General features: G+C 38.6%; 1 protein-coding gene across 6 annotated transcripts in view; it reads left to right on the forward strand.

Moving 5' to 3' along the window:
- The window catches only part of C2H8orf34 (chromosome 2 C8orf34 homolog), a 235,204-nt gene that overhangs the window by 195,939 nt on the left and 12,354 nt on the right, over positions 1 to 26,911 (forward strand). For 4 of the 6 annotated variants that reach the window (XM_065585726.1, XM_065585723.1, XM_065585727.1 and 1 more), the window contains exons 11-13: positions 10,430 to 10,550; positions 17,454 to 17,941; positions 26,102 to 26,195. In XM_065585726.1, the coding sequence (XP_065441798.1) occupies positions 10,430 to 10,550; positions 17,454 to 17,941; positions 26,102 to 26,195 (703 nt within the window). The remainder of the gene's footprint in view (positions 1 to 10,429; positions 10,551 to 17,453; positions 17,942 to 26,101; positions 26,196 to 26,911) is intronic. The other 2 variants (XM_065585728.1, XM_065585725.1) reach the window with 1 other exon arrangement.

Genomic DNA, 26,911 nt, shown 5'->3' on the forward strand with positions numbered 1-26,911 from the left:
AAGCACTCGAATCTGAATTTTGGCTTTAACATTTCAATCTCTGTGTCAAATCTAATTAATATTATTACACAAAACAATTACATAGCTATTACGTCCATCAGCTATTATAGTATCACTTCATTTCTGTTAGATACTGTAAGACACAGTCAAGGTACAAAACAAAAATGATCCATTAATAATAATATAGCTAGTACACAGTCAACCATTTGATGTGAAGTTTTTATATACAATGGCTCTGATTCTATATATACTCATGTGGGTGTTTGCAGGATAGGATTCTAAGGGCATTGGGTTTTGGAGAGTGTCTCTAGGAGAATGTGTATGAGATATTGCCTGATTGGTAAAATTGGAAGTTCCACCAGTCTCCAAAAGCTTTCAAATGCTTTACTTTTATTTTCTTAAAACCTGGACAAACTCTTTTTTGTTTTTCCTTCATAAAAGCGTTGTGCCCAAACTGGACCTGTTCAAACTCCTCTGTGAATTTTCTTGCTTAAAAAAATAAGCAATGGGGCAGTTTCATCTTCCTTAACGGAATAGTGCTATGATTTTGTATTTTTTCAGATGTTTGCTTCAAAATTGTCATGTCATATTACAAAAGGTCAGAGAAAAGACATATTTAAAGTCTCTAAAGTTCATCCTTCAGTTGAACACTTTGACCTAAGCTCTGTGGCCAGAGAGTGAAATGGACAGATTTTTCTAACAATGGTTGTCTCTTGTCACGTTTTGCTGAATATGGATACCATTTCGTGGCAGTGACACTGAATTTAATTAAGTTGCTTACTCCATGTGCTGACTCTTGTTCTGCTCAAAGCAGAGAAAGCAAAGAGAAACCAGACTCTGGAACATCTGCCTCTTTCACACCTCTGCCTTCACCATTTAATGAGTTATATGGGAAACACCATGATTAAAACGTAAACATTTGCCTATTTCTCACTTACACATTTGCCAAACATTGGCAAAAATTAAGATGTTTGTACACCAATGCGAGGAGCCTAGGAAACAAAATGGAGGAACTAGAGTTACTGGTGCAGGAAGTGAAACCAGATATTATAGGGATAACAGAAACATGGTGGAATAGTAGTCATGACTGGGGTACAGGTATTGAAGGGTATGTGCTATTTAGAAAAGACAGAAATAAAGGCAAAGGTGGTGGAGTAGCATTGTATATCAATGATGAGGTAGACTGTAAAGAAATAAGAAGTGATGGAATGGATAAGACAGAGTCTGTCTGGGCAAAAATCACACTGGGGAAGAAAGCTACTAGAGCCTCCCCTGGGATAGTGCTCGGGGTGTGCTATGGACCACCGAGATCTGATTTGGATATGGATAGAGATCTCGTTAATGTTTTTAGTTAAGTAAATACTAATGGGAATTGTGTGATCATGGGAGACTTTAACTTCCCAGATATAGACTGGAGGACAAGTACTAGTAATAATAATAGGGCTCAGATTTTCCTGGATGCAATAGCTGATGGATTCCTTCACCAAGTAGTAGCTGAACCAATGAGAGGGGATGCCATTTTAGATTTGGTTTTGGTGAGTAGTGAGGACCTCATAGAAGAAATGGTTGTAAGGGACAACCTTGTTTTGAGCGATCATGAGCTAATTCAGTTCAAACTAAATGGAAAGATAAACAAAAATAGATCTGTGACTAGGGTTTTTTATTTCAAAAGGGCTAACTTTAAACAATTAAGAAAATTAGTTAGGGAAGTGGATTGGACTGAAGAACTTGTGGATCTAAAGTTGAAGGAGGCCTGGAATTACTTCAAGTCAAAGTTGCAGAAACAATCAGAAGCCTGCATCCCAAGAAAGGGGAAAAAATTCATAGGCAGGAATTGTAGACCAAGCTGGATGAGCAAGCATCTCGAAGAGGTGATTAAGAAAAAGCAGAAAGCCTAACAGGAATGGAAGATGGGAGTGATCAGCAAGGAAAGCTACCTTATTGAGGTCAGAACATATAGAGATACAGTGAGAGAGGCCAAAAGTCATGTAGAGTTGGACCTTGCAAAGAGAATTAAAACCAATAGTAAAAGGTTCTATAGCCAAATAAATAAGAAGAAAACAAAGAAAGAAGAAGTAGGACCGTTAAACACTGAGAATAGAGTGGAGGTTAAGGATTTTTGTTATAAGCTGGGGACGCATCAGTTGGAAGTAACAGAGGAGGAGAAGGACCTTGGAGTAAGGACGTGTTAGTACCATTATACAAGGTACTGGTGAGACCTCACCTGGAATACTGTGTGCAGTTCTGGTCTCTCATGTTTAAGAAGGATGAATTCAAACTGGAACAAGTACAGAGAAGGGCTATTAGGATGATCTGAGGAAAGGAAAACCTGTCTTATGAAAGGATACTCAAAGAGCTTGGCTTGTTTAGCCTAACCAAAAGAAGGCTGAGGGGGGATATGATTGCTCTCTATAAATATATCAGAGGGATAAATACCAGGGAGGGAGAGGAATTATTTAAGCTCAGTACCAATGTGGACACAAGAACAAATGGATATAAACTGGCCATCAGGAAGTTTAGTCTTGAAATTAGACGAAGGTTTCTAACCAGCAGAGGAGTGAAGTTCTGGAACAGCCTTCCAAGGGGAGCAGTGGGGGCAAAAGACATATCTGGCTTCAAGACTAAGCTTGATAAGTTTATGGAGGGGATGGTATGATGGATGGGATTGCCTAATTTTGGCAATTAATTGATCTTTGACTATTAGCGGTAAATATGCCCAATGGCCTGTGATGGGATGTTAGATGGAGTGGGATCTGAGTTACTACAGAGAATTCTTTCCTGGGTGTCTAGCTGGTGAGTCTTGCCCACATGCTCAGGGTTTAGCTGATCACCATATTTGGGGTTGGGAAGGAATTTTCTTCCAGGGCAGATTGGCAGAGGCCCTGGGGGTTTTTCGCCTTCCTCTGCAGCGTGGGGCACGGGTCACTTCCTGGAGAATTCTCTGCACCTTGAAGTCTTTAAACGACAATTTGAGGACTTCAATAGCTCAGACATAGGTTAGGGGTTTGATACAGGAGTGGGTGGGTGAGATTCTGTGGCCTGCGTTGTGCAGGAGGTCAGACTAGATGATCATAGTGGTCCCTTCTGACCTTAAAGTCTATGGTTCTATGAAATAGTCCTGTGTGGAAATGCAGGTGCAGTACTAAACAAGCATTCTGGGCTCTGGGAATATAAAGAACTAGCTGGAAATGAAAGCGATGAATCCACTTTCCTCCCACCAACAGCCATGGCCACTGGGCTAGGCTGCAGGTTTTGTACATGGAATCACCTGTCTGAAAGGGCCCTTTCTGGCATTGACTTGATGGTGCCACAGGTGTCTCCGTCCCAGCTCCCATGCTCCAAGCAACACAGAGGCCTCCTTGGTGTGGACCTTCCTTGTCCTTACCCTGTTCACTCCCAGTTTGTCTTTCCTGCTGTCTCCATGTCCCATTCTTTGACCAACATTGTCTCCCTGAACTGAAGTAAACTGTTAGGCTACTTAGTATAATGTCTACACTCTTTTGCAAGGGTCAGCATGTGAGTAGCAGAGCTGTGTGTGTAACATGGCTGCTTTTGCGCTGACCAGGCCTTTTCCTCCCATACCATTGGTCTCCAATAATACCAGCTAAGTAGGATGTTCATGTTTTTGCATGCCTGCCAGCATTTGGGTGCTCAGTGCTTGAATTTCCTTTTCTTTTGCCAATTATTTTAGAGACTGGGAATTCAATTCTGCAACTCATGTGCTGCCCTGACTGGAGCCATGTGGAGCTCAAGTAGCTGGCAGGCTGAATATAAGCCCTTGCTGAAAGTGCCCTGTGGAGCTTAGAAGCTTGGCAGTGTCCTGACTTTTTCTGTTGAAAATTCCCTGAGGAGCTAAAGGACTCTGTAGGGTATGGGCCCCTCAATAATAATACCTTGAGAAGCTTATGTCTGTGTGTCCTGGCTGCTTGCCATTAAATAATCTGCTGATTTTAGAGGCTTAAGGGTCCATGCCTCTCAGTTTACCCTCACTTTCAACTGCTCTGCAAATCTTAAACTGTAGCCATGCATGCGTTGTAAAGAATGTAATCAGCCATGCACACTGTTAAGATTGTGCATTACTCCAATGCATATTTTCAAAAGCACCTGTCCTCAATGTTCCCTTCTCTTTATCAGTACCATACATATCTCAAAATCACCATAACTGCTTCACCTGAAATTTAAGACACTTCAGGGTTAGTTTTGCAGAAATTATTGAGGTGTCATAATCGGGTATTATAATGTAAAGCTGGTTACAACCTTAACTATGAAGAGACTACTGTCTCTCCATAATGCAGGATGGGAGCATGTCTGACTGAGGGCTTGTCTATAAGAACACTTAACTGACGGCAAGCTAGAGTATAAATCTGTCTTGTATTGGCCTGTGCGCACTAACTGTCCGTGTGGACTTTGCTGCCACAGACTTAAATTTCCCTACATGGCTTTCATCTACTACTGTTTCAAAGCAAGGTGGGTAAAAACACTATACGTACATACATATACATATATATATAAAATAAAACAATAATACCTGGCCAGTCATTTTGCTGTGAGAATAATTATTTTATATATATATAATTATATAATTATTATATATAATTATTCTCACAGCAAAATGACTGTCCAGGTGTTATTATTTTATCAACTACAATTGGTTAATAACATAGTAAAAGCATCCTGATTGGTTAATAACTTAGCTTGTTTAATAATTAAATCACTCACTGTTTTAATATCATAAGTTTTAATATCAAGTGTTTTAATATCATAAATAGCAAAGAGCTGCAGGAGACACATTAAAGAACCTTAATCTGAACATCACTGCTATATTTTGATCCAGGTGAATGGCATTAGGAGAAATATCATTTCATGTTATCCTACCACTAGATTTCCAAGGCATGCCCAGTTCTAGAAGCGAACTAAAGGCCCAATCCTTTAGCTCCATGAGGTCCTACTGAAGTCTGTGGAGGCTGTGAAGGTGCTTAGCATCTCTGAGGAGACATTCAGCACTTTGCAGGATTAGCCGTATAATGGGAAAGGTGGGCGCATCCCTGATCCCAAATAATCTTAATTAAAAAAGTCTCAAGATTTTTTTTAAATTAAAGTTTCCAAACATTTTCTCTTTTTAAATTTAATTTTAAATGTAGGAAGGGCTACTCCTTTGCCAGTGATGATCATAGTTTTAAGACTTTAATATTTTTGGCAACACAAATCCAAGATTTCCACCCCAAAATAACAATGATTAAAAGACAGCCTGAATCATCATGAAATCAATCTTCTGCTTACATTTCACATGCTGAAGCACGGGTAGTTCCTTGTTGCCCATGTATTTTATTTCTGTAAATAGGAAAGCTCAATAATTTAGCTCAAACCTCAATGTCGAAAGGACTAGCTCAATAGTTTTTTTATTTTTTATTGTACGTTTGGTATACAATGTGCTAGCAGGCTGCCACGCGGAGCAGAAAGCTTGTAATTTCAATTACATGGCATTTCAAGTAGAACGGGCCCTAATGTTGAAGATAGAGATTAGAGGTGATTGCCAATATGCAACAAAGCTTTGAAGAGGATTATTATTTTTAAATTACCTTAAGAACCGAGTTGACTAGCTCACCCTGTGTGCCTGAGCAGATTGTGGAAACTGAAAGATTAAACAGTTGGTGAACTCTAATAGAAAAATGAATGTTGTGTGAAAAACCTTTACACAATATTGTGCAGAAAGATTAGCTGCTTGAATAACAACCATCCTTCTCACCTTCCTGGTCAGGATTAATCACAAGTGCACACTCACAGATAATTTGTTGAAAAATGGAATTATTTGACTGTATTTGGAGGCATCTGTGACAAATGTTTCTATTTAAGTTTACTTTTATATGTATTGGTGAATTGCATATGAGAAAGCTTATGAGTGTTTTTCTTTGTTGTGGTATTATTTCCTGAAGCTTCTAATAAAACTTTCACTTAATGGACAAAAATATGCATAACATAAAGTTTAATAAAAAATTATTTATATTTCCAACTTGTCAGGAACTAATTACTAAACAAAGAATGCAATCCTAGGCAAATTCTAATATTTTTGCATTTTCCATTTAAATAACTTGGTTTTATTGGAACCAGACAGTTCCACTTGAAATTTTCTTTCTTTTATTTGTCTTCTATGCTCTTATCCTCATTCAAAAATTACTCATTGCAAGCTGCTCTTGGAGCCAATTGTTCTTGACTGCAGGGAAGCTGGCAATCTAAGGCAGGCTACCTCCACATCTTAAAATCTCTTCTTATTCTATGAATTCAGAAGGGATGCTGTGGTCTAGAATGAAAAATTTTCTCCCTGAAAATCACAGGTTAAACTGCTCTATATCTCTGATAAAAGGGATTCTTAAAAGATGAAGGAATGCTTTCTGCTGGAAGCCAACTTCTCCTCTTGGAGTGTCCTACATTGTTCTGGTAAAGCAGTTTATATTAGAGGTTGAGAATTCTTAGGCCTTGATTCTGGCATCTGATCATTTCACCTGAGCAGAACTCCATAGATGTCTGTGGGACTTCACATCTGTGTGAGGGTCCATGACAGTACATTCAATTGCAGGATCAGAACCTTAATGTGTATCATATTTCTTCCAACAGGAATATCATCAATGACTTTTGGCACCAAGCTAATGTGCTGCTAAAGTCTGAAGCATGAACTATGACATCTAAAAGAAACTCTTGCTAACATGAGCAATTTATAACTATAGCCAATTTCCCCTAACCCACTCCAGCCCCACTAAGTTACAATATTCTTCAAAAATGCAATGAACTAGTTAAGGCCCTGATTACATTTTGGCCTCTTCCTTTGTATTTGTTGGCTAAGTGATCTAAGTAAAGAATACAAAAATAAATATATTGTATGTGAAGACATAATGAAGATGTGGAAAAAACCTTAGCAAAATAGTGACATATGGCTGACCTTAAAAGTTGGCACATCTCTTGACAATATTGATTTAACATTTTTATGATGCTATATTACCTCACCATGCCTTGGTTCAAAGTTGGTGAATGGGGCCCAATGTGATTTCCATAAGAAAAAATGACAAGGATGTTTTTTCAGTAATTTCCTTTTATTGAGGTGTAAAACTCCTTGTTAATGTAAACATCCATTTGTAAAATGTAATGAAACATTAAACATAAGGCATAGTTTGGAACCATAATGGCAAAGAAGATATTAAATAAACTAAAAGCATCCATATTTATATCCAACACTGACCCAACCTACCAGGTTGAAAGGAATAAGCTGGATAGGATCTACCATTGTCACAGCTGATTAAAATTTGAATTAACTGAAGTTGTAATGTTTGCATAGAAATAATCTGGAATGTGTTTTTAAGGAGATCAAGAGGCTATATTATAGCACTAGTTGGCTCCCCTATTGTTATGCTTCAGAGTAAAGTTACACTATGCTTGCAAGTTTGTATTGGTCTGCTTGTACTATACCTGGCCAAAAGACAATAAGACTAAGTTCTGTAAAGTGGCACAGGAAGGTGTAAATTACACCTTGCTATACCAGCAAAAGTGCCTCGCAACCCTGAGGGTTTATCTTAACTTACATAGTGTTACTGCTGCTGTCTGCCCTAAGGCTTTGGGAGGAGCAGCTTTAAATCATGCTAGAGCCATGAATCCGCATACTTCCCAGCCACCATGGTCATGCCCCCTTTTCTAGGTATCACCATCCACTTTTCAAGCTATCCTGGCTCCTCAGCATATGGAACTGGCACAGCTGTGTGATGGGAACACTAGGGACCCTTAGCAGGGTTTACACTAATGCAAACTCCGAAGTGAATGTGGGCCTCAAAACGTAATTCATTTTCATCCAAAGCCATGTATGAAAAATCGGTATCCCTGCTCTTCCTCCTAAATGATTGAAACCTACTTTGGTATGTCCCTGATATGCACAGAATCAGAGAATGATCACAAGAGTCACAACATTTTATTATCATAATAACCTTTGGCTTGTTTGTGCTGGTTTTCATTCTCATTCATATCATTATCAAATGAATGTATTTATATGTTTATGGTCATTTACAATGTTTGTCACTAAATTTCAAATATATAGTACCACATGTATTCAGTAAGTAATGATGCAGTATTGTTTTGGCCTTTGGCGCATTATGGCCTGACTTGTAGTTACTGATATTTGTGGTGCTGCATGTACTCTTGATCTTTTCATCAAAACATGACAAAGTGTAATACTGACAGACCCTGGTCGTCGGCGGGCAGGATTGTACCTGGGTCCTTTGAAGTTTAGTTCATGAGCCTCTACCACATGAGCTAAAAGCCAACTGCCTGTTAGCTACAGCTGTAGAGCAGACTCATTTAACTCTAAGTGGTCTCGGTGCTACTAGATGGGACAGAGCACCACACCCAGAAGGTGTGTGGGTTGCAAAAGCATTTAATAAACTGATCACAAACTGTGGGATAGATTCTACCCTCAGTTATTTCATTGACTTCACTGGCAGTTGAAGGAATATGTTGACGGAAGAATTTGGATAAATGAAAATGTGTATGGGTATATACTGAATGCATGTAAATATATGGGTGTATATATTTTAAGTCATACATATTTGTCATTTATATGTGTGCTCACATAAACGGTGTATGTCTTCATGTAGGAGTCTGTGTGCATAATTGTATGACATCTCCATAGTTACAAAGACATATACTGTGTGTGTGTGTGTGTCTTTGAGTACATACATAAACATACACAAACATATACATGGACATTTATATAAGGAAAAATATATCTAAATAATCAATATAAAAACTATAACATAGGGCCACATTCTGATCCCTTTCCCCACAATGAACACACGGACTAGCTCCTAATGCCCTGGGTAGCCCTGTTGCTTTTAACTGAACTGCTCATAAAATAAGGTGTTATTCAACGTAAGTAAAAATATTGGAATCTGCCACTAAATAACTATGGTCTTGATCCTTCAAACATTTATTCATGTGAGTAATTCCATGCATGTGAATAGTCCTAATGAGTTCATTGTGTCTGATGCTGAGAACTCACAGCTGTCACTGAAGTTGCAGATGCTCAAAACCTCTCAGGATCAGGACCAATGGTGGCTATTCATCTGTCTGAAATTAGCAGGATCAGATCTAAATGTGTATACTTTATGGTCTTCTCCAGATATTCTACTTTAATACCTGGGACCAAATAGGAATAATTTTAATTAAAATGGGAGTGCTATGGAAGCAAATTTGCAAACTGAAAATGGTACCATCATTCCAAAAATCACATCACTAAATAAATATGCCAATTAAAATCTTGAACAGCGTTGATAGTGTTGATTGATATGATTTAATATAAGGCCAGTTTCTCTTTTCTATGCAAATCTGGACCTTTACATTTTAGATATTTTTTTATCAACATAGCATTCTAAAGTTGTATGGTCAAATCTAGCAAAGAATTTATGCTTCACAGGAGTTGGATACTTAAAAGGTGGTGTTGATTGTTTTGAATAGATCTGAAATATAAAATATTCTGTATAACTGTATTTTAAAGAATATATTTATTTCTTGGAAAAATAGCAAAGGTGACTACAGTACATATAACTAGTTTTTACTGTTTAAAAAAAAACGAGGTCTTTGGATGAAATATTTTGGCAATGTAATAAAGTAAACTCTGTTCTGATATGTTTTAATTGAGCTTTTTGCCCATTGTTTTTATGACTAAGTCCTGAACATCTGGTCATATATTTTAGTTTATCTCAAACAAACAGATACAAACTTATCAAGTTTATCTCCATAGTTTTATATTTTTGAAGACATCTTTTAAAAGCACGTTGAACAGTTCCAAAAACCTGTAGGTAACTCTGAATATCACAGTGTTCAATAGTCGAATGACTGGGTAGATATTTTGCTTGCCAGGATCCCTTCCAAACTGCTTATAATGCTGCCATGATTTAGTTATCTTTCCTGAAAGGAACACTTCTTGCAGTGATACAACAGTATTGGAAATGTTGGTTAGGAAATGCAGAGATATTCCCAGAAGTGCTGCTTTGCAGAGATATTGGACCACATTTTATTTTGATTTAAAGTGAGTGCAATGCCACTAAAGTCAGTGGGACTACACAGAATGTAAATCATTGAAAAATTTGGCCTGATATGCTGCCTCAATTTGAGCACCAGTTTCTATGCAGGTATATCTTTGCTTAAAACTACTAGATATTTTGAATCTAATCCATCTCTTACCCATCTGTACCTTAAATTAAATAGAGTTTCACAATGAATATTTTTATATAAAGCTAACATTTTTATTAATTGCACTTTAAACTTTAAAGCGCCATTTAATTACCTAAATTAGGAGAACATATCATTCCAACTTTCTTTTACTTTAGATATAAATGTAAAAATACATTTAAAGATTCTAGTATTCCCCTTTCTTTTTACCTGCATTTAGCATCAACCTGTTTGGGACCTGGATGTCATGTGCGCCAGAAATGGAGGGTCCCCAAGCCAGAAACTCCTGAAAGACTCCTTAGCTGCAAAAGAACTGCAGACCATGGAAAAACATCTAGCTGGTGCGTATAGTGACAAGGATTGATAAAACATCAAACCCTATACACCCAAGTAACCCACTGAAATCAGTTGGACTACTCATGTGAGTAAGGAGAGGAAACATTGGCTGAGACACTGACAAAAGTAGATGAGAAATTGAATTGTAACCTCTCTTTCTCTTCGTTTGCTATTTTGTTGAACAGGAAAAAAGACATGTATTTGAAGCCAAAAGATTTTAAACTTGACTGTGTATGGTAAGGTAATTAAAAAACTATCCTGACAATTTCATTACATATTTATTCCCATAGCTCAGTAATACCTCAGGTGGTAGTGAATTATTGTTGCTAGACCTCCAAGGTATAAATCTTCCAAAAGACTTCAACAGACCAGTGTATTAATAAATAAAAGACTGGCCTGAGGGATAAGCCAGCGAGGACCTCTGTGAGATTTAATGGGAGTTCTGGTTGATGAGGATTAGGGCCATTGTGTATAATAGAATCTCTGCTACAGTAGTGATAGTAGTAATTTTTCAATGAGTACAATAAAGTAAACCAAAGTTTGGGTGAAAGTATTTTCATTGTTTCTTGAAAAATGCATTGGGAAATTTAGAATACAGTTTCCACTTTTTTTCATTGTAATGAGTATTTTCTTGCTTCAGCTTTAAATATTTTATGAATGATTCAAAACATTCACCCCTTTAGTTGTAAAATAAACTCCATTTTACTCTGAATGATTGGTTAAATTAAACAATGAATAACAGGAAAATATTTTTGCAGTATTCATCCTTTTAAAGGGCATACGTACAGCCCTATGATATACGTGCTGCATGTCATGCCACTTCATGACCACACCATAGAAAATAATAAGCCTGCCTTTTAACAAATGTGACATTGGAGGCATGAAGATGTGGCACATGCACAAAAAGGTAAGTTATGATATAAACCTATTTTCAGATCACTTTTTCCTTAGTAACCACAGAACTATAGGATCCGAATACTCTGCTGCTTCTGCAGGTTAGAAGTGAGGAAATAAATACAGGCATCCTGAGCTTAGGGGTGAGGAGTTCCTGAATTCTAATCCCAGCTGTTTAACTGGTTTACTATGTAACCCTGGATAATTCAATTACATACCTGCCTCCATTTCCCCTTCCGTAAAATATACAATATCATTACAGTCTCAGGTGATATCACACAATGCGTTTACCCTTTGTAGCACTGGACTTAAGTAAGCAAATGTGAAAATCCCTACAAAGAGTTGTAATTTGCATTTGTTTCATCCAATATCTGACACATCCACATGTATAAAAGTCTTTAGCCTAATTAAATACCCTCCCTCCCACTATACCTGCATTTACCTGTCTTTTTTTGAGGAGAAGCTTAAAAACGTAGCACTCCTTTAATTGAACTTCTAGGTGCAGCCGGGGAGCCCATTTAGCAACATTTGGGACTGCTGGTATGCCTGTGTTAAGGTTCCTTCCCCACTCTGAACTGTAGGGTACAGATGTGGGGACCTGCATGAGAACCTCTAAGCTTAACTATTAGCTTAGATCTGGTTTTGCTGCCACCACCCAAATTATTTATGAGTTATTTGGGAAACTCTGTCTACCTCTCCCCCAGAATATCTTCCTCCCAAGTACTATAACCCTTCCCTGGGTAGCTTTGAGAGACTTCTCCATCAATTTCCTGGTGAACACTGATCCAAACCCTTGGATCTTAAAACAAGAAGCAATTAACCATTTCCCCTCCTTTCCCCCACCAATTCCTGGTGAGTCCAGATCCAACCCCCTTGGATCTTAAAACAAGGAAAAATCAATCAGGTTCTTAAAAAGAAGGCTTTTAATTAAAGAAAGAAAGGTAAAAATCATTTCTGTAAAATCAGGATGGAAAATAATTTTACAGGGTAATCAGATTCAAATAGCCCAGAGGAACCCCCTCTAGCCTTAGGTTCAAAGTTACAGCAAACAGAGGTAAACCCTCTAGCAAAAGGAACATTTACAAGTTGAGAAAACAAAGATAAACCTAACATGCCTTGCCTGGCTGTTACTTACAAGTTTGAAATATGAGAGACTTGTTCAGAAAGATTTGGAGAGCATGGACTGATGTCCGGTCCCTCTTAGTCCCAAGAGCGAACAACCCCCAAAACAAAAAGCACAAACAAATGCCTTCCCCCCTCAAGATTTGAAATTATCTTGTCCCCTTATTGATTCTTTGGGTCAGGTGTCAGCCAGGTTACCTGAGCTTCTTACCTTTTACCTTTACCGGTAAAAGGATTTTGGTGTCTCTGGCCACGAGGGATTTTATAGTATTGTACACAGGAGGGTTGTTACCCTTCCCCTTATAGTTACGACAGCCTGCTTCCCCCAATGATATCTTAGGCCAGGAGGTTTCCTCCCCATCATGATTGTCAGAGTGCCCAAAAGGCCTTTTCTGCAAATTCTTGGGGCATCTTACCTTTCTATAAACTTTTGGGGTTGAAAGCACGCCTGCTCCTTCCCCCTACTTATTGGGGGCTGGCTTGGTGTAGGTCAGCTCATACCAAAAGCAAAGTTAGCTTTTCCCATTCATCCACGCCTTTGTGGAACAGTGGAATTTAGAAATCTTCCACTTGATCCTGCTGCTTCTGGTGATGTGATAATGTACCATTGACATGGCTTCAGGCTGAGCTGCGCGTTAGACATCTCCTTTTTATCTCTCTTAAGTGCACCTCTTGATGGCTCTCTTAAGTGCACCTGGCTTCCTGCATCTTTCTCAAGGGTCAACCATGCAATTCAGCTACGTTGGAACTGGGCTCCAGATGGCAGCCCCTGTGATTCTTGACCCTGTTAATATGACAGGCCCACCTGTGTCTAGCCCCTGTAAGCACTTTTGCTCCTGGAGCCTGTGACAGCAGCTGCTTAAAGTAGCTCAAAAACAGCTTCCTCAAAACAAAACATTATGTATTCACCCAAAAGGTACAAAACATGCAGAGCAAAGAGTTAAAACAAACAAAAACAGAAAAGACCTATGTACCTATTTTTCCTTACCTAAACTGTAAACTTACCTTGCAAGCTTTGGTAAGTTCCATTCAACCCAGTTACTCCCACCTCTCAGTTGGGAGAGGCAGTCTGCTTGCTTCAGTTTGTCTCCTTCTCAGTGTCTCTGTCAGCATCTTCTCCCTCAGCAGCTCTTGACAGTCCACTCAATCCCCGTTCTTGTATAGGCCAGCATTGTCAAGGTTTTAATACCCACTTTGATCCTAGGCTTAGGTCTGGGAAGGTCTAATCATTTCCCCATTGTTTCCTCAAGGACCCTTATCTTTGTTGTTGTTTTATATCCTGTTTTCCCCCCTCTAACAGCCTTCTTTGATTTAACTCCTTGCAGTCAGTCAGGATAATATCAAACAGGTGAACTGGGGTATGTGTTTATAAAATAAAAATACGTGTAACTCTCTCAGACTGCATTGCAGTTCTCTGGCACCAGCACAAAGGGTAATGAGATATTCTGAAATGTCTTATCTGTCCTCACCCAATTGTTTGGGTTGTTGGGAGCTGGCACTAGGTTGTAGACTCCTTTGATAGTCTTTTTCTCTGTTGCTGGATATACTAGAATACAGAATCTTTCTGGTCAGTTCACCATGGCCAACCTTCTTCTACTACCTGTACTCCAGGGATAAGGTACAGGGTCACAAAATCCTCTTGACTGGGACTCCCTCATGTCCAGCCCTCCCTCTGTTTACCATGCCCAAGTGTTGGGCATGTCACTTCCCCGCCCTGTGCCTCAGTTTCCCCATCTGTGTAATGGAAATAATGGTATTAAGCTCCTTTGTAAAGTGCTTTTGAAATCTACAGATGAAAAGTGCTATATGAGATCTAGGTATTTTATTTTATTTTATTTTATTTTATTTGAGAATGGTTCATCTGATTTGATCATCTGTTTTCCTGTGACTGGTTTTCTCCATTTGTCTGTGTATCAGGAATGGGGTTCTGGAATATGTAGACTTGCCTGGGCAGTTCTCTTTATTTACAAAATATAAACTTGCAGTATTTGGTTTTGGTTCAGCAGATGTGAATGCAACATTTTTAGCAGGTTCAAATTTTCACCTATACAGTGCCCCCATCATTCCCTGCGGACTGCACCGTAATACTTTCATCTAAATGCCAGTCACATAAGTTACAGCTGTCCAGTGGCAGCTTTATATTATACACAGGGTGAGAGGCTTTTTTGTTGGTAGCTAATTCAGGCAACTTTTCTGTTTGGTTTGAAGGAATAATTCTGTGGTCACTGCCCTCTTCCTGAATGTGTTTTATCACAAAAAGAACTTTTTAATGCGTTAAAAACCTTATGAATGTGTTGTGAATCAAACTGTTGTTCTGGTATTTCTGATATATAAGTAGGATACCCTTGGATCACTCTGTTACCCACAGTTATTTTCATTTAAATAACATTAACAGGAGGTTTTCTGACAAAATCCCAAGTCGTGTCACAGTTACAGTATTTGATGTGTATCAAATAATACTGTAGGGTTGGAAATTCAAAACTAGGTTTATTCATTTAGTTGGAAAAGTTGATGTTGCAGTAAAATCAACAGATGTGGTATGTATTAAATAAAACTGAACAGTTTTGTTGTGGAAATCTTTTTAATTATATATGGAGAAAGTGATTAAAATAGCTTTTTTCTGTAGAATCAATCACTAATTTAAAATCATGGAAACATGGACAAAGAATAATATGTTTATAGAACTCTTACTAAAGCATGGATATCCTAGATCAGTTTTCCAGCATGATCTCCTCTGAATCAAGGCGAGGAAGTTAGAGAGTTTTTCAATGATACAGGTTAATTTTAATTTAAAAGAACACATACCACATTTGGTTTAAATTATGAAACTTACATTATTGCTTGTTGACCCCTGAGATTTGAACCAGATATCTTACAAATTTCAAAGTGACATGTATTGATTTTTTTTAAAGCATACAGTAATTATTTCAAAAGGTAAAATGAAAACAACTGCTTGATTTTAATGAGGTCAGTGTTTCATTTAAATTACTTTAAGTTTAAAGCAACAATAAGAAATATCCTTAACTGTCTGCTAAATATATAAACAATAATGAACCTTGTAAATTTGCTAGTAGGAAAACATTTGTTCACTAAAGAGTCTGGATAGTATATCCTTTGAGATTTCACTGACAATTTTGAGTCTACCTTCTCTAATACCAGTCTTCTAACATGTTGAATACCTTATTTTAGACTAGCAGACACAATTTGTTTTTTATTTTTTTAAAAGTAAATGAGTAAAATATTTAATAAAATATGAGCACATTTTAATGCAGACCAATTCTACTTGTGTGTACTCATAATTTATAAATGTATAGTATAAACATGGTGCATTTTTGGTAAACACAGGTGGAAGTGGATGAGAATAGATTCTAAATTATAGTATTGGAAAATCAGGTTTGGGATTGCTGTTGGATTTCTTGTATACTGAAGTCTTTGCTGTCAAGTCACAAATGCAATGCAGATTTTCTGTGGGATGGAGGCTTCATTATACACACAGAGCTTGTAGTCCATGGGGCTATACCAGTTCCCACCTGCTGAGAATGTGGCTCATACTGTTTAAAACAAAATGACACTGCTGTTGGTTCTAAAGGAAACTGATTGTGTGTCTCAAAACAAAGTTAAATAGAGTCATCTGCCAGTGAGGGTGTGAAATTGACAATTGTGGTGAAACATAAACTAGATGATTCAATGAATGTCTTGTCAAGTTCCTTGACATGTTTACTTGTGAGGGTTTTCATTTTGCTAACATAGTAAAGTACCTAACCACCATTACTTTAACTTTGTTGGACACACTGTAATGATATAATTTACCTGTAAATTAGAAACATAAATAGCTTTTGAATGAATTCAGAAGCAAAGATTCTTCAGTAACACTCAATTGTCCTGGCCTAGATAGGGCTTTATTTTTTTTATACCTCAGAAAGGGAAACTCCCACTGAACTGAGAGTTTGGCTTGTGTAAAGCTGAAGCCCCTTTATGGACCAAATTCTACTCTTGGATTTTAATACATGGCTTCTGCTAAAGTTAGTGAAGCCTGTGCATTTTCAAACTGTGTCTCCATGGAATTAGATGCTGAGATAGATTGGAGCCCCAACATTCAAATCCAGAATATGTCAAAATTTCAAACACACCAGAGTTCAAGCGTGTTTGGTCACTTATAAGGTTAGGATCCAGGAGTAAAATTCAGATTGTGAATCAGGTTTAGAGTCCACCCTCACAAGAGGTTTGCTCAGAGCCAGAGTTTTGCCCGGTCTTTATTTGTTACTAAAGAGAAACCTCATAGAAGTTAAAGGAATATAACTTGGGAGAAATAATGGAGGTTATTATTGGTTTTAATGCCTTTCATATCAAGAAAAGATAATTACAAAGTGATGTCATATTCCATTTCCGAGGGATGAACTTTGAAGGAGAAATGGCTTGCAAAAACATATATTTTGGATTGTTAGTTCTGTCTGTCTTCCATTTGCAGGGATGGCTGAGAGATGAGTAGGTTTTCTCTCCACAACCTCAAGCTGCGTTCACCATTCATTCATACTTTAAATCAATTTTAAAATCATGAAGAAGAGAGATTACATATGTTAGGCTTCTCTACATGGACAGACAGTATACATCTGCAGCACTTTAGCCTGCTGTGCTTAACTGTCCATATAGACCCTGCTATCATATACTAAAAATGTGCTTTGACCTGCTGTTTCAAACAGCAGAACATCAAAGAGCCCTATGGAACTTTTAGTGCGTGATCACAGGGTCCACATGACAATTTAGTGTGCAGCTGGCTAGAGCACTGTAAGTTCGGACCCTGGCTTGCTGTGCACCAAGTCTCCATGTGGACACGTCCTCAGTGTATCCTTCTTTTTACTTTAATGTTACTGTTGTCTTTTTTCTGTGTGCAGACATTGAAAAGGACCTAGCACTCTGGGAAGAAGCAAGTAGTAGTCCACATATTAATTTAGTTACATCACATCAACCAGGAAATCTTCAAGCCACACTAGGCCAAAATTCAAGGTCTCAAGTTCCAAGTCAAACTGGGAAAAATATTCAGCTGCAGCTGCAAGAAAACAAATCACCGCTTCCTACTAACAGCAGAGCGCAGGTCTCCAGTACCTCAAATAGTAGGCCTCAGACTTCCAATATGCAGAACAACAGGCCTCCAACGCCATCGACTCCAGGAAGCAGACCTGCAACCCCAAATAGTTTGTTGCCAAGACCTCATACCTCTAGCAACCAGGGAAATAAGGATGGAATCCTTAGTATGCAAAGAAGCAGATCCTTAACGTCTAAGAGTCAAATTGGGAGGACTCTTGGCACTCCTGCAGGGCTAGCTGTACAAACGAGTGGAGATATTATAGGAACTGTCCCTCAAAGAATCAGTTTGTCAGAAGTAAGATTTTCAATATATTTATTTTTTTACTAATGCTTATGTATGGAATTTTAATCAAGATTTTTTTAGAAATATAAGGGTTAATTTTTTGTTCACAGAGCTGACTAATCTTACTTTTATCCAACAGAAAAGCCACTCAAATATTTGACAGATAATAGTGATTACTTACGTTTTGAATTGGTAGATTTGCTTCATAATATCACAGAATTACTTTGAAATGAGAAGAAAAGCTAACATAATAGAGCCAGTAGCTAATAAGTTTAATACTGCTTTGCAAACTGGGCTGATTCATAGCATTAAAAAAAGCCTGTTTCTTACATAGTAGTGGGTTTTACATAATTAGTCTGCGGTGAAAAGAAAGACAAGTTACTTCGGAAATTTAATTACTGAATTTAGAACACTTTTTTTATAGGTTGGTTAGTACAGAGACTGTAATGCTATTTTTGCAGAGTTATATTAGCATTTCCTTTAGATGAGATATTTCTGAAAGCATATTACTGTCCTTAAAATGGGTTTGGAAATGACATAGGGCATAAAAGATGTCAAATCAGGTGAATTATTTTTAGAGCAAAATTTTTAAAAATCGCTGTTGTTTACAGAGTTGTAGGAATGAAGAAAAATAGAGGTTAGTGTCTGATACTTTTATGATCCAATAAGCTCTATGAGGCCTTGACTATGCTGTGAAGATGGGTAAACTTAGGCAAAAATGACTCCACAGCTGTAGAAGGTGGGGAGCCAGGCACTCCCATTACATCTGGCTGGAAAACTGACATCCCTTTCCACTAAAAATTTTGCATTTTTGAAATGGACTGAAATGAAATGCCACAAACATGAGATTTTTTTTTGCAGAAAGGGTTCTTGAGGGGAAAAAAAATCATTTGTGACATTGACGAGAGCCTTCCAGCCCAGCTGCCAGAGAGAGGCAGAGCCTGGCTGCTCAGCCTCCTTCCAGGAGCTCCCCACTCCTGCAGCTGTGTGCATGCCCAGACACTGACATTTAGATGTCTTGGGGGGTCTTTAATGCCATAAACTTAAAGACCTAAGGAGTTTAGGCACCTACAGGATTAGACAGTAGCTGAGTAGGGCTTTTGTGAATATCAGTGGTGCCTAAATGTTGGACTTAAGCATCTGCCACTTTAGGAGCCTAAGTGAGGAAGCACTTTGGGTGGGATTCACAAGGTGTTCATGTTTTCCTGGACCTTTCTACAGTGGAATTCAGGGAGACTACTCTCCATTGGCAGCATATTTGACCATGCTCCTCCTGCCTGGGAAACATACAGCCTTAAAATGGTCCAGTCCTGCTTGATTTTAACCAGCAGCTTCTCCATACCCTGGAAACTCCATCCAAATGAGTAAGGCTTATGTCAGGAGCCACCTGACCATTAACCTTGTCCACTTCAAAACCTAGCTGTGTTCCTGTCTGAGAGGTGGCCTAATGGATAACACTGCATCCCACAATTCCTACCTTCTTAGAGTCAAAATTGTAAGGTGAACTAGGAAGTGGAAGAAACTTTAATATTAGGAATCCCCATTCGTATTAAGTAATTCCTGATGTATGGCATAAAACGCCCCAATCTCCAACAGTCAATGACTGCCTTCTCCATCCTGGTGATCTGCCTGGCTATAGTACAGGCACTTCCTATGCAAAAAGAATTAGCAATGAAAAGATGTGGGATAACCCTAAATGTGCTAAGGACTTCCAGGAGATAACCAAAGTCTGGACTTAAGGGGAGCTCTGCCCATGCAATATCAAACACCCCAACTTTTAAGGGTGGCAGGGTAGGTGCAACACTCCATAAACATACACTGAGCATATGAGCTCCATCAAGTGTCATCTTAGGGTGACCTTCTCACCTGCTTTCTTCTGATCTGTTTTGAAATATGAAGGGACAACTCAGACACCTGCAGGCCTCTGACACCTGCAGCCTTGTTATGGTTGTAATTGTGATAGTCTTTGATTTTTGATCTTCCCTTGCTGTGGCACTTGCTCAAATTTTGGTATCTCCCTCCTCATCCCCAAGCAGTACTGGAAGTCCCTCATAACCCTGCCTGCCTTCTCTTCATTGGCTTCTGTTCCCAGGTGGTCTTCCTTTGCTTATTGGGGGCAATGTAGCATTGGCTGCCAGTGGCCTGGCCACAAGCCCCACTTGTCACTCGCTAACCATGTTCCTGAATAACTTTCTATTACTTTGGGGAGTCACCTTGGGGATATCTACTGGGGAAGGCTGTGAGTATAGGGAAAAGCTGTGGTGGCAACTGCACAGTCATTTCCCCTTGCCCCCTAATTGAGGAAAGCAGCCCATGACTCTCTTACCGACCCAGGCAATATGGGGACAGAACCTGGCCACCAGAGCAATGTGACCTCTGCTATCTTTGTGATTGGGACACGACCCTGTTAGCCATGGGTACTCCTTTTTGGTTGTCTGGCCTGCCTTGTCTCCTGGATGCTTAGAAAAGGAGAGGTGGGATAACCCTAAATGTGCTAAGGACCTCCAGGAAATAACCAAAGTCTGAACATTCCCAATAAGCATTTCTGCCCCATGACACTTGGTGCAGCTGGGAGAGAAATGCAACATAGCCCAGTGCTTTCCCAGGCAGCTGTCTACAATGGGAAGTTCTTTCTTTGCTTCAGTCTTCACGGCTGAGAATGTTAGGGAGATTCCCAAAATGAGCCATCTTTTGTAGATGACAAATCTGAGGAATTGTCACAGATTGAAGTGTCACTAGAGGATGTTTTGGAATGAATTGATAAACTTAACAGTAACAAGTCACCGGGACCAGATGGCATTCACCCAAGAGTTCTGAAAGAACTCAAATGTGAAATTGCGGAACTATTAACTATGGTTTGTAACCTGTCCTTTAAATCGGCTTCTGTACCCAATGACTGGAAGATAGCTAATGTAATGCCAATATTTAAAAAGGGTTCTAGAGGTGATCCCGGCAATTACAGACTCGTAAGTCTAACGTCAGTACCGGGCAAATTAGTTGAAACAATAGTAAAGAATAAAATTGTCAGACACATAGAAGAACATAAATTGTAGGGCAAAAGTCAACATGGTTTCTGTAAAGGGAAATCATGTCTTACTAATCTATTAGAGTTCTTTGAGGGGGTCAACAAACATGTGGACAAGGGGGATCCAGTGAACATAGTGTACTTAGATTTACAGAAAGCCTTTGACAAGGTCCCTCACCAAAGGCTCTTACGTAAATTAAGTTGTCATGGAATAAGAGGGAAGATCCTTTCATGGATTGAGAACTGGTTAAAAGACAGAGAACAAAGGGTAGGAATACATGATAAATTTTCAGAATGGAGAGGGGTAACTAGTGGTGTTCCCCAAGGGTCAGTCCTAGGACCAATCCTATTCAACTTATTCATAAATGATCTGGAGAAAGGGGTAAACAGTGAGGTGGCAAAGTTTGCAGATGATATTAAACTGCTCAAGATAGTTAAGACCAGAGCAGACTGTGAAGAACTTCAAAAAGATCTTACAAAACTAAGTGATTAGGCAACAAAATGGCAAATGAAATTTAATGTGGATAAATGTAAAGTAATGCACATTGGAAAAAATAACCCCAACTATACATACAATATGATGGGGGGCTAACTTAGCTACAACTAATCAGGAAAGAGATCTTGGAGTCATCGTGGATAGTTCTCTGAAGACATCCACACAGTGTACAGTGGCAGCCATAAAGCAAACAGGATATTAGGAATCATTAAAAAAGGGATAGAGAATAAGACGAAGAATATCTTATTGCCCTTATCTAAATCCATGGTATGCCCGCATCTTGAATACTGTGTACAGATGTGGTCTCCTCATCTCAAAAAAGATATATTGGCATTAGAAAAGGTTCAGAGAAGGGCAACTAAAATGATTAGGGGGTTGGAACGGGTCCCATATGATGAGAGATTAAAGAGGCTAGGACTTTTCAGCTTGGAAAAAAAGAGACTAAGAGGGGATATGATAGGGGTATATAAAATCGTGAGTGGTGTGGAGAAAGTGAATAAGGAAAAATTATTTACTTGTTCCCATAATATAAGAACTAGAGGCCACCAAATGAAATTTTATGGGTAGCAAGTTTAAAACAAATAAAAGGAAGCTCTTCTTCACACAGTGCACAGTCAACCTGTGGAACTCCTTGCCTGAGGAGGTTGTGAAGGCTAGGGCTATCAGGGTTTAAAAGAGAACTAAATAAATTATTGGAGGTTTAGTCCATTAATGGCTATTAGCCAGGATGGGTAAGGAATGGTGTCCCTAGCCTCTGTTTGTCAGATGGTGGAGATGGATGGCAGGAGATGAGCACTTGATCATTACCTGTTAGGTTCACTCCCTCTGGGGCACCTTTAGTTGGCCACTGTTGGTAGACAGGATACTGGGCTTGATGCACCTTTCGTCTGACCCAGTATGGCCATTCTTATGTTCTTAAGTTGACTGAATCCTCTTGGCCAATTAAGAGGCCCCTTTGTATCCTAGAGGCAACCAAATTGTTGTAGATTTGCTGGGAAGGGTCAGGAAGCCCTAACAAAAATTCCATGGCAAATATGGCCCAGCTCTTCCTTTTAAGTTTGCATGAGAGGTCAGGTTAAGTTATGACGTGAAAATGGAATTTTACATTGGAAACTGTTTTGCAGCCTTTATAACTGATAGTGGTTGTTTCCACTCCCATTTCAGTATATGTGCTATGCAAAGAAGAGGATAAGAGGGAAAAAGTTACATTTGTTCCTTGTAGGCACTTGTCATGAAAGAAGAAATTCCATTAGATGAGAGTGCACCATAGCTATACTGCATTTACTGTACAGGATGCTAGGCTGAAAGCTTGAGAAAAAAGAAAATGGGCAATCTGCTCTTCTCACTTACCCGGCTGTAAATCAGGAGTACCTCTACAGAAATAATAGTTAAAAGATGATTAACTAATTCAGTAAACACTATTTTAAATAGATCTGTTAATGCTCTAAGTACATTTCCTGTACAGCTTTTAATGTGGATCAAAGTTATGTAAGGAAGGACTGAAATCTGAAAAGAAAATACTACTAATAAATAAAATCTAGAGAAATTATTCTTTGTCTTGTGACAGAGACAATATTCTAACCAGGCTTGGTTTAATGGTGTTAGAACAATTCTTGAATAATTTGGCAAAGATTTAAAATGTCAGCTGTTAAGCTTTTTAAAAATGCCCAAGACCTTAGCTTTTTGATCCCCCTCAAAAAGAATTATAAGTTACCTAATGATCAGAGTACTTCAGCATATGAATGCCTGTCTCTTGGAATAGATAACACCTTGCAGCACCAGCAGGTGTGTTATATTACCAGCTCTGTTCAAGGGCAAACTGAATTATAACACAAAAATGTTACCTGAGAAATAGCTTTTATTATCTCTCTAAAATTAATAAATCGAGGTTTTAAACCCTTTTGTACATACCTTTTTAGGCATTTAGTTTTTCCTTAAATATTTTATGTAGTTTGATTTAAAAAAAAAAAAGCTGAATTCTGTTTCTCTGTTCAGGACAGAATCCATTAGTGTCTGACACAGTTCATTTATAGTTCTTATGAACTGGTGTTGAAGGAAAAGAGCCCCATTGACTTTCTTGTTTTCAGTTTCATTTCTTGAACAAATGGAATTTTACAATCAGTTTACACGTCTGAATAACTCAAAGTTGTTTTCAGTATATGTACATTTTTGTTTTAACGTGTCTGTTAACAAGAGGAAAGTTTAACTAGTTTAAGTTTACCATAGAGTGAGGCATTAAACCTTAAGGGACAAATTCTGCTCTCAGCTAGCCTAATGTAAATCCAGAGCAAGTCCTTGACATCAGTGGACTTACTGTCAATTTACACTGGTGTAACTGAGAGCCAAATTGTTATCCCTTCTCAGATCCCTTTACCTGGGTAAGAGGGCTGGAATGGCATAAAGGGGATCTAACACGCTGGTTCTGGAGAGGGGTGGATTCTCCCCAGCACAGGTGCTGGTGTGATGGGGATGGAGGGGCAGAACCACAGTATACAGATGTTAAAAATGCAATAAAGCAGTGAGATCACTTACTGATCTTCCTGCTAATGAAGGATTGTTCCCTATGCCACATTTTTGAAGTGAGTTGAACAAACTAATTTGTTTATAATTTTTCTTGGGAGATTGCTACAGCTGGTTCAAAAATTACATTTATTCACTTTTTTTAGTTGCCCTTGTTCTTTACTGTTTGCTGTTGTCTGATCACTTACGGACAGATTCTAGAGTACTGTGTGTGCACATGACCACTCCTCTACTAATAATAGCACTGGGACTAGTAATGGAATTTCTTGAGAGAACGTTGACTATAGCTGTATCTCTACTTGGACAGCATGTGGTCTCTTCCCTCTCCTCCTCCCATCAAAAGTATCTCCCAGGCTCTTGCTGCTTTCCTTCAGTAGTGGTGGTGGGGGGGGGGGGGTGCGGAAAAGAGGAAGAGGTTTCCAAGCAGTGTGCTGGGGAAAGGGGCAGCTACACAGAGTAGAATACCTCTAGGCAGCTTTATTATACTTCCATGGCAGAAACTTCATATGTGGCAATAATAAGTGGGACAAATTTAAGAACTAAATTCATCCATGGAAGCTCCATGCATGCCTCAATGCACTCTCTTCCACTTTTCCTCAATACCGGCCATGTGCAGTGTCCTGTTTCTTTATTAAAGGAATCAATTAATAATGGACAATGCATGGACAATTCTACTCCAGAATCATAGGAATTCCATATATACCTTCCATAGTATCTCAGGCTAGTGAAGAAGTGTAGGACAGAGTTCCATATTCATGTATTTTATGCCATGGGGGATCTCTTTGTGAGGTATTCTGAGTCTGTTCTACAGCATTGCTTTGAACAACTCTCCCTTTTCTGTCCTTATGCTTTAGGAAAATTGTGGAGTGACCAGATGATCAGAAGGGCTAAAAAAGTGGACTAATCAGTGTGATAGCAGCATAAACAATGCCCCCATGCTGCAGGAATTCTGCTCCATAAACCAGAACACTTTTGCCCAGCTCTGCACTACGGTCACTGCAACTAAGAAAACACAATAAAAATAAACACTCATAATGCTAAATTTTTTGGACCTCAGCTCTGTGCATAGCAACTTTCACTGTTGAACTTTAAGTTTTGTTAATAGATGACTGGTTGAGTAAATAATTTACTCCAGAAAGGTTAGATCTTGTCCAGTCAGTCTTGTCTTCTGTTTATTGTAGCTGTATAACACAAGACATGATTATGGTTTAAGATGGATTATCTGATTTTTTTTTAAAGCATTCCCTATTCATATGTAATGTAATAATTCCGAGTATTTAGAGCGAGATTCTGAGGATCTGGTTCATGATCTTCATAACCTTTATTTTCAGTCAGACTTACCACTATGCCCTGAAATTCTGAAATGTTAAGACCATCTATTTACATTTGGTTGCTATACTGCCCTTCCCCGTCTCTCTCTGAAACCCAAGAATATTCTAAAGAAAGTTGCCATTGTATTATTTTATATTAAGAACTGACTGTAAACAGTTTAAAAAATAAACATGCCCAGTCGTCTCTTAATAAAAATAGCATTTACACTTTGATGCCAATCAATTGTTCAAAGCCCCCCAATAGCTTTGTGATATGTTGGAGGTAAAAATAAGTTTAAAATAATTCTTCATGGTCCTGCTCCTTCTCCCACTGAAGTCAATGGAAAAATTTCCATTGACTTCAGTAGGCTTTGCGTAAAGTTTTTGAGTTTTGATCTTGCACTATAGAAGTCAATGGGAGTTTTGCCTTTGACTTACATGGGAGCAGGATCAAGCCCCATTGGAACAAAACCTGTTCCCCTCTTATTGCATGGTATCTCAGGACATGGTCCTGGTAATACTGGGATATATGGAGTACTGACATTCAGAAGATGTTTCCACTGGGTTTTGTATGACTGTATTTCCAAGATAAGTGTACAGGAATCCATCACAATATTAATTCAAAAACGAATCCTTTCTCAGATTAACAGGAGAAATAAAATGAGCCCCAAATTTTCTTGCCTTATCTGAAAACCATTTTAATTGTGGGTTATTTTGATGAGGGAGTGCTGGATTTTATTGAGGCTTTCATATGTCCAATTAACTGAGATTGAAGTGCTTGCTTCTATGTAATTTATCTAAAATATATCTGTTTATGACAGGATGAATTCTTACATCAATTTCAGCTTGCCCACCAACCATGGATATTGCCAAGTGACACAGAGAGTGAAGGTGTGGAAGCAGATCAAGATAAATGTGAGTATGTTTGTTGGGAGCTGATGGTGCCTGAGAGAATATATGTAAAAAATGCTCCCCTCCCCTCATTTTCATAGGGCCAAATCCTGCACCCCTTATTCACAGAAGTAATCGTTACTCCAGTGGGGCTATTCTCATAATGATTACTCACCTGAGTGAGGGTTGAAGGATTGCACCTGTAATACTTCTTTACACAAACATTCCTACAGTCAAGATCCTGCAAGTTCTTGAGTGGCCCTTATAGTAGTATATTTTGCCAGAAGCTGGGAATGAGCGACAGGGGATGGATCACTTGATGATTACCTGTTCTGTTCATTCCCTCTGGGGTATCTGGCATTGGCCACTGTCGGAAGACAGGATACTGGGATAGATGGATCTTTGGTCTGACCCAGTAGGGCCATTCTTATACTCTTATAGGAGCATAGTCCCTTTGAAGGCTGTTGGTCCAATCATGTTAGTAAAGGTCAACAGGATTATGACCTAAATGAGAGAACAAGTAAAGACAAGTAATGCACACTATGAATCTTAATACATTGAAGCTTTAACCAATCATATCTGGTTATGCAATTCCTATAAATAATCTTATTGGAAATGTTAAATGTTCTGCAAATTGAATTTATTTTAAGCATAGCAGCTTGTGATCTGTCAGGCTGAAAATGTATGCTATTTCCTAACCTATTTTTGGCTTTATGGTTATAAAAAAAAAACAGACTGTT

Source organism: Chrysemys picta, chromosome 2, assembly GCF_011386835.1.
Source record: "Chrysemys picta bellii isolate R12L10 chromosome 2, ASM1138683v2, whole genome shotgun sequence".
Lineage (NCBI taxonomy): Eukaryota > Metazoa > Chordata > Testudines > Emydidae > Chrysemys > Chrysemys picta.